We start from the raw sequence: 8,461 nt of genomic DNA on the forward strand, positions 1-8,461 counted from the left end.
ATAGGACTCGTTTTTCTGTGGATATAGATACTTTTGTACCTGTTTCCTCCAGCATCTTCACAAGGTCCTTTGCTGTTGTTCTGGGATTGATTTGTACTTTTCGCACCAAAGTACATTTATCTCTAGGAGACATAAGGCGTCTCCTTCCTGAGCGGTATGACAGCTGCGTGGTCCCATGGTGTTTATACTTGCGCACTATTATTGTTTGTGCAGATGAACGTGGTACCTTCAGGCATTTGGAAATTGCTCCCGAGGATGAACCAGACTTGTGAAGGTCCACAATTGTTTTTCTGAGGTCTTGATTTCTTTGGATTTTCCCATGATGTCAAGCAAAGAGGCACTGGGTTTGAAGGTAGGCCTTGAAATACATACAAAGGTACACCACCAATTGACTCACATTATGTCAATTAGCCTAACAGAAGCTTCTAAAGCCATAACGTAATTTTCTGGAATTTTCCAAGCTGTTTAAAGGCACAGTAAACATAGTGTTTGTAAACTTCTGACCCACTGGAATTGTGATACAGTGCATTTTAAATTAAGTGAAATAATCTGTCTGTAAACAATTGTTGGAAAAATGACATGTCCTGCTCAAAGTAGATGTCCTAACCGACTTGCCAAAGCTATAGAGTGGTTGAAAAGGAGTTTTAATGACTCCAACCTAAGTGTATGTAAACTTCCGACTTCAACTGTATATACTTACACATGACACATTGTTTTTCACTGTAAAATGGATAGAATTATTAGAAAAGATGAATTGATTTTGTAACTATTGTACCGATGCTTGTCACTTTATTTAAATAATGTGTTATCGATAGAACGTTAATAAGAACCTTTACATGGCCGCTGTAAAAGGTGAAAATATCAGTATTCCTACAGCATTCCTCACTGTTCATTGGAAACATCAGTAAACTCAAATAAATGTTATTTCAGAACATAGAATTCATGCAAACTAATCATCAAATAATCATACATTTTTACATAAAGTTTTGTAATGAAACAACAGTAAAGGGTAATGTCAATGAAATTCTGTAACAATCATTTTATATTTCTCATTAAAACAACAACACTATGATCTTGTGTTGGAGACATTACCTGAATAAATCCCATTATACCAATAAATAATAAGCCCTTACTCAGAGGCATACATGAAGTATAGTATTTTGTCTGAGCATGTAACCGGATCAGAAAAACCACAGGGCCATTTTGACGTTAACTAGGCCCCAGAGTTTGTCTTGGTCAGGTCACAAACTCTGGGTGCTACGAGGATAGAGGGCTGTCAAAATTAATAGTCCATATTGAAGTGAGTTGTCCATTGTGTTCAGCCATGCTCCTCTGGTATCTGTCCAGGGATCCTGACCCCCTGGTCCAGAGTGTTCCTGGGGCTGGAGTTGGCGCCGCTGGAGCGCGTGTCGGCCGTGTTGCTGGACCTCTGAATGAACTGGAGGAAGTTCTCCTGCAGGGAGCCCTCGTGGCTGGAGGTACCCAGCTCCACCGGCCTGGAGGAGCAGCAGCGCCGGAACTTGACCAGCTCCTCCCTGATTTGCCTGTTGAGCAGGCCATAGAAGAAAGGGTTGACAGCGAAGGAGGAGTAGGCCAGCCAGGTAACAGCCTCCTCCACATCTCCGGGGCTCTGCAGGGATGAGCTGAAGGACAGGTGCAAGTGGAAGGAGAAGTAAGGCAGCCAGCAGAGCAGGAACTGACCCACAATGATCACCAGGGTGAGGGCAGCCTTACCCCCGCTGAAGGCCATCTCAGGGGATAGTCTCTGGGGCAGGCTGCGGGTGGTTGTGATGATGGTTGTCTGGCTGTTGATGGAGTCAGAACGGTTGGGACGTTTGGCCGGGTTGGACGAGGCCCATGTGGTAGGTGTGGGTGTGTGCTGCAGGGCGGCCGAGCGTGCAACCTTGTACACGTTACAGTAGACTGCGAAGATGACCACGGCGGGTAGCAGGAAACACATCACGCTGAAGAGCACAGCGAACACCTTCCTCAGCCGACTGTGGCTCCAGTGGAGGGAGCAGTGGTTGGCAGCGATGGAGCTGTGGGCCCCGTAGGCAGGCCAGCCAAACAGGGTGACCAGGGCCAGCAGGATGGACTTTACCCAGATGAAGAGCATGACGCCAATGGCCAGGTTGATGCTCATCTTCACCTCGTAGCGCATAGGATGGACGATGTAGTAGTAACGCTCCACACTGATGGCGGTGATGGTGAGGATGGAGGCACAGATGAGGAACACGTTGAGGAAGATGTAGACCTGGCACTCCAGCACGGTGAACACCACAGTGCCGAAGAAGGGCGAGTTAGAGATGATGCCCAGAGGCATGAGGAGGATGGCACACAGCAGGTCCACTGCACACAGGTGGCACACAAAGGCAAACCTCTTCAGGTGAGGGGCACGGGCTATGGCCACCATGACTCCAGTGTTAGCCAATAGGGCGATGAGGTTAAGGGTCACCATTGCAAACAGCCCAATCAGATCCTTGATCTGAGACTGGGAGCCGGTGACCACTCCCACCTCTGCAGGAACTGTGGGGTTGGGTCCCCATAGGCTGGTTGTGAGGTTGGCCCCTGTGCGATTGGGAGTAGAAGCCAGCATCGGACCAGACTTCTCCATAGTTCACAGAAGACTAGTCATCATTACAGCAGCAGGCCCCATTGCAATGTTTAGTTTCTCCTCTTTTTAGGATATGTCCTGTTAGACAGACAAAAACACAATTACAAAAATTATATGATCTTGAAATGTCACCAATCATATGCAGAACATGGTTGCCATATTCTCAGAATATGATATGTTAATATTCTAGACACGTTTCATGGGAATGTTGCAAGAATATTCCTGTGTATCAGGCACCTGACGGTCCCAAAGAAACGTTCTCCCCCAAAAATAATTTTCATCATTACACATCAGACCTTGTTACTGTGGCTGAGCCAATCAACACTCTGATTGGTGAAGCACTGATCCATTCAGCTCTTTGTTTGTTGGCAAGGTTAGGGACACACACAAACAATGCTTTTAACATACTGTTTTCAACCTACGTGTTTGACACACTGTGACATACATGATTACATTGCGCATGTTCATTTATACAGTAAATATTATTCAACATGTCCTCACTTGGGATTTGAATTCACAACCTCTTGGTTAACAGTATTCCGATCATCCTGCTACACCACCATGTCTGTGTCCATTATCAGTTAATCTGACTATTCTCTCATCATTGATTTGATTGACTTATTTCTGCAATTTTAGGGCTTTTTTGTATAGTTGTCTAATGTTGGTGGGGTATATAACCCTGTTTTAATGCAACTCCTGAATCACCATGATCAATAAAAGTGTGTATTTTTGTGTGTACTTTAACAGGGCTGAGACTAACATTTAGGATAAAAGTAAGAATAGCTGCGTCTATGTCAAAGCAACCATCTCCCATCCAGGCCAATCCTACACTACACTACAGTATGTGTGTGTACTGAAGATAAGAGAGGGAAAACAAAGACTTGTTGTAAGCCTGAGGGTTTCAGTTGCTCACTACCTTTGTTCATGTCCAACAGCATGTCACAATACTCACCAATACATTTACCTGAGTCATCTCTCAAGTCTACATTTATTGATATTCTTTCTCAACTATATAATTTCACTTTGATTAGAAAAACTTGTCCAAACACATCAGTCTGATATAATTGAATATAATAACAACGTTTAGCCAAAAAGAAAACAAAGCAAATTAATTTGTAAAATGTTGGATATGATTACATTTCTAGAGCATTATAGTCATAAGGGGATCCCTGCCCTGGCCTGAAGCCCCTCTAGTTCACTGCTTGGAGGTTATTGGACAAGCCAAACTACCAGATCACATGGACGTAAAACCATTAAGAACTGAGAATACATGCATTTTTACTGTTTTGATAAGAAAACCAGATGTACAAGTTGATTCAGATAAAGCACTGACAACAGTTTGTCTGAAACATATAATCCTTACTCCTTGCTACATTGTGTGTTTGTATAGCATGGATTTGGGGAACACAAAATAGATCATAGTAATGGGCACATTAGATACGGTGTGGGGCACCAGGCCAATTGAGTGATTGTGATGTTGTTACCCATAAATGCAGGGTTATGTAAGTCTGCTCTCTTTTCGATCCAAACACTGACCAACATCAACCTTCCACTCACATAGGAAATCTATCCTTGCCTTTTGACTTACTAAAGTCGTTGTTTTTTTCTCTCAGAAGGGTGTGTTTACTTTAGACAGGAGAAAGAGTGAAACACTTCTCAGAATTTCTCCCTCGTCCCATTTCCCAGTAACATGGCGGAGACACGCTTGAGTCTTTTACTTTCGGTTTTGAACCACCAACTTCAAACAGCTGAAAATACATTATATTTTTGTTGTTGAAAATATATTTCACAGCGATTTAGATGGTACAATGACTCCCTACACTATAAAGTGCTTGTATTCTCACATAAACTCAAATTGAGGGAACAGTAACATTTTGGCAACCAGGAAATGACAGAGCAGCTTTCCCATTCTGACAACAAATGCCATCCTGGCAGGAGAAATCAATATGCAAATATCATAGTCAATCACAACACTGGCGGGTAAGACATACTGTGAAACATTATAATTCCACTATTACTGCAGATATATTATGGACATTTTCTAAAATTACAATGCAAAAAAAAAAAATCCTATGTGTGGCACCTTTAAGAAAATAAATCAAATCAAATCAAATTGTATTTGTCACATGCGCCGAATACAACAGACCTTAGAGTGAAATGCTTACTTACAAGTCCTTAACCAACCATGCAGTTTAAAGAAACCCCCCCCCAAAAAGTCAGAGATTAGAAAAACAAATAATTAAAGTGCAGCAGTAAATAACAATAGCGCGGCTATATACAGGGTCTATATACAGGGGCTATATACAGGGGGTACAGAGTCAATGTGTCAATGTGTGGGAGCACCGGTGTCGAGGCAATTGAGGTAATTATGTACATGCAGGTAGAGTTATTAAAGTGTCTATGCATAGATAATAACAGAGAGTAGCTGCAGCGAATGGGTGGGGGGGAGGGGGGGGGCAGTGAGGTACTGGGCCGTACACACTACCCTCTGTAGTGCCTTGCGGTCGGCGCAGATGCCATACCAGTCAGTGATGCAACCCGTCGGGATGCTCTCGATGGTGCAACTGTAAAACCTTTTGAGGATCTGAGGACCCATGCCAAATCTTTTCAGTCTTCTGAGGGGGAATACGTTATGTCGTGCACTCTTCATGACTGTGTTGGTGTGCTTGGACCATGTTAGTTTGTTGGTGATGTGGACGCCAAGGAACTTGAAGCTCTCAACCTGCTCCTCTACAGCCCCGTTGATGAAAATGGGGGCTTGCTCGGTCCTCCTTTTCCTGTAGTCCACAATCATCTCCTTTGTCTTGATCATGTTGAGGGAGAGGTGGTTGTCCTTGAACCACACAGTCAGGTCTCTGACCTCCTCCCTATAGGCTATCTCATCGTTGTTGGTGATCAGGCCTACTACTGTTGTGTCATCAGCGAACTTAATGATGGTGTTGGAGTTGTGCCTGGCCGTGCAGTCATGAGTGAACAGGGAGTACAGGACGGGACTGAGCACACACCCCTGAGGGGCCCTCGTGTTGAGGATCAGCGTGGTGGATGTGTTGTTACCTACCCTCACCACCTGGGGGTAGCCCGTCAGAAAGTCCAGGATTCAGTTGCAGAGGGAGGAGTTTAGTCCTAGATTCCTTAGCTTATTGATGAGCATTGAGGGAACTTTGGTGTTGAATGCTGAGCTGTAGTCAATGAATTACATCCTGGTAATTCCCCTGCGGCCTTGTGGATGTTGACCTGTTAAAAGGTCTTACTCCCATCGGCTGTGGAGAGCGTGATCACACAGTCATCCAGAACAGCTGATGCTCTCATGCATGTTTCAGTGTTACTTGCCTCAAAGCGAGCATAGAAGTTATTTAGCTCGTGTCACTGGACAGCTCTCGGCTGTGCTTCCCTTTGTAGACTGTAATAGTTTGCAAGCCCTGCCACATCCTACGAGCGTCGGAGCTGGTGTAGTACGATTCGATCTTGGTCCTGTATTGACGCTTTGCCTGTTTGATGGTTTGTCGGAGGGCATAGCGGGATTTCTTATAAGCTTACAGGTTAGAGTCCCGCTCCTTGAAAGCGGCAGCTCTACCCTTTAGCTCAGTGTAAATGTTGCCTGTAATCCATGGCTTCTGGTTCGGGTATGTACGTACAGTCAATGTGGGGATGATGTCCTCATTGATAAATGATTGATAAAGCCAGTGACTGATGTGGTGTACTCCTCAATGCCATTGGAAGAATCCCGGTACACATTCCAGTCTGTGCTAGCAAAACAGACCTGTAGTTCAGTAATCTTTGCTTGTAAAGGTAGTTTAGAATTATTTTCCCTCTGGTTGCACATTTTACATGCTGATAGAAATTCGGTAAAACTGATTTATGTTTCCCTGCATTAAAGTCACGAGCCACTAGGAGCACCGCATCTGGATGAGGGTTTTCCTGTTTGCTTATGGCGGAATACAGCTCATTTTGTGACATTTTAGTGCCAACCTCACTCTGTGAGCTACAAAGTTACAGCTACAAAAATACAGATGAAAACTCTTTAGGTAGATAGTGTGGTCTACAGCTTATCATGAGATACTCTATCTCATGCGAGCAAAACTTTGAGACTTCTTTAGATATCATGCACCAGCTGTTGTTTACATGAATGCATAGGCCTCCGCCCCATGCCTTACCAGAGGCTGCTGTTCTGTCTTGCCGATAGAGTGTCTATTCTGTTCCAGCTGTATGTTCTTAATGTCGTATTTCAGCCAAGACTCTGTGAAACATATTACAGTTTTTAATGTCCCGTTGGTAAGATATACGTGCTTTCAGTTCGTCCCATTTATTTTCCAGTGATTGAATGTTAGCTAGCAGAATGGAAGGCAAGGGCAGATTAGCCACTCATTGCCTGATTCTCGAGGGCACCCCAATCTTTTGCCTCGAACTCTCCGTTTCCTTCTGCAGTGAATCATGGGGATCGGGTCCTGGCCGGGTGTCTGCAGTATATCCCGACTCATTGAAGAAGAACTCCTCGTCCAATTTGAGGAGAATAATCCCCGTTCTGATGTCCAGGAGCTATTTTCTGGTCATAAGAGACAGTAACAGCAACATTATGTACAAAACAAGTTATGAACAATGCAAAAACACAAACAAAATAGCATGATTGGTTGAGAGCTGATAAGACGGCAGCCCTACCCTTCGGCGCCAGTATGTTTTACACTGAAGGGCCAGTGACCTGTGTTCAATGGCTCTTACAGACAAGCACTTTTTTTTGAGAGACGTGAGTCACTCATGCTTGTCCCTCCGATGTCCCCCTCACTATACCTCTGGTTCCATCTCCTCCCTGCCATGTCAGCTCGATATGTCACTGCACAGCTACTGTCAACTGGGAAACACACTGAGATGAAGTCAGTTAAATCTGCTTCAATGTGAATAAATTAAAAAGCCTTTTCTTAAAATTTACATTTTGTACATGGATATTTGACTAGAAATGTAGCCAAATATGGATGTATAGGCACACTTTTGGTAAGACTGTGTATTATGAGTGATAATAGATGGAATAGAAGAAACATTTGTTATATTTCCCTTCAGGATAATTATATTTTACTGAAAAGATGAGTAATTTCTTAAGAGCACATACACATAAGACATACATTGGACATTTACATGACCTTTACTTTGAAACACATAACTGCAGTATGCATGGACCTGAAGCAGAAAGCCCATTCCCCCCAAAAAACAATAACTTAAAATAGTTTGTTCCCTCAACTCTCAGCTCGTCAATGACAATGTGATGAAACGTTCAAGTGATTACAATGTATGTAAAAGAGCACAGTGCATCTAACAGAATGTACACCTGTTAGCTATGCATCCTGTGGCGGATGTACTGTATGTTATGGAGATGGGAAAATGTGTAAAATGATCAAATAAGTCTCATAACCTACCCATAATATTAGATGATATGTCCAGTCCAATTCAAAGAAATAAGATTTTTTTGAGTCGTACTTTCTGGATATCCCAAGGGTTGTTTTAGTGAGGAAACCTCAGATGAGTAGACCTGAAAAAGTCCTAGTAGACCAGTTACAGTGGGTATTTCCACTGGATGAGCAGGACAAGTTCCACACTGGTGAGGGTTCCAGGTAGAGGTAGCCAGAGTGGGTTGTCCAGAGGTTTTGAAGTTCAGTGTCTATTATAGGTGTACTCCAGAGGGAATATCCCTGGTCCAAACCAGGCTGGGGTAACAGAGGGACACTGGTGTAAGAGATGGTGTGTAGAAGCTGTTGATCACTTCACTTCCCTCAGGATAGTGTCTAAGTCCCTGATAGATGTGAGAGGATGCCCTTTATCTCTCTCAACCCTCCTCCTTTCACTCTATCACTGTGTATG

General features: G+C 43.6%; 1 protein-coding gene across 1 annotated transcript; it reads right to left on the reverse strand.

Moving 5' to 3' along the window:
• Window positions 1–623: 623 nt before the first annotated feature.
• On the reverse strand, window positions 624–8,461 carry LOC110494267 (probable G-protein coupled receptor). Its single transcript, XM_021569207.2, has 2 exons — window positions 8,020–8,461; window positions 624–2,692 (listed from the first exon to the last, which is right to left on the reverse strand). The coding sequence occupies exon 2, from the start codon at window positions 2,612–2,614 to the stop codon at window positions 1,319–1,321; it is 1,296 nt and encodes a 431-aa protein (XP_021424882.1). The 5' UTR covers window positions 2,615–2,692; window positions 8,020–8,461; the 3' UTR covers window positions 624–1,318.

This window comes from Oncorhynchus mykiss, chromosome 17 (assembly GCF_013265735.2).
Source record: "Oncorhynchus mykiss isolate Arlee chromosome 17, USDA_OmykA_1.1, whole genome shotgun sequence".
NCBI lineage: Eukaryota > Metazoa > Chordata > Actinopteri > Salmoniformes > Salmonidae > Oncorhynchus > Oncorhynchus mykiss.

Excerpts from the sequence above, each read along its gene's own strand:
- LOC110494267 (XM_021569207.2), bottom strand. The coding sequence starts at position 2,614 with ATGGAGAAGTCTGGTCCGATGCTGGCTTCTACTCCCAATCGCACAGGG.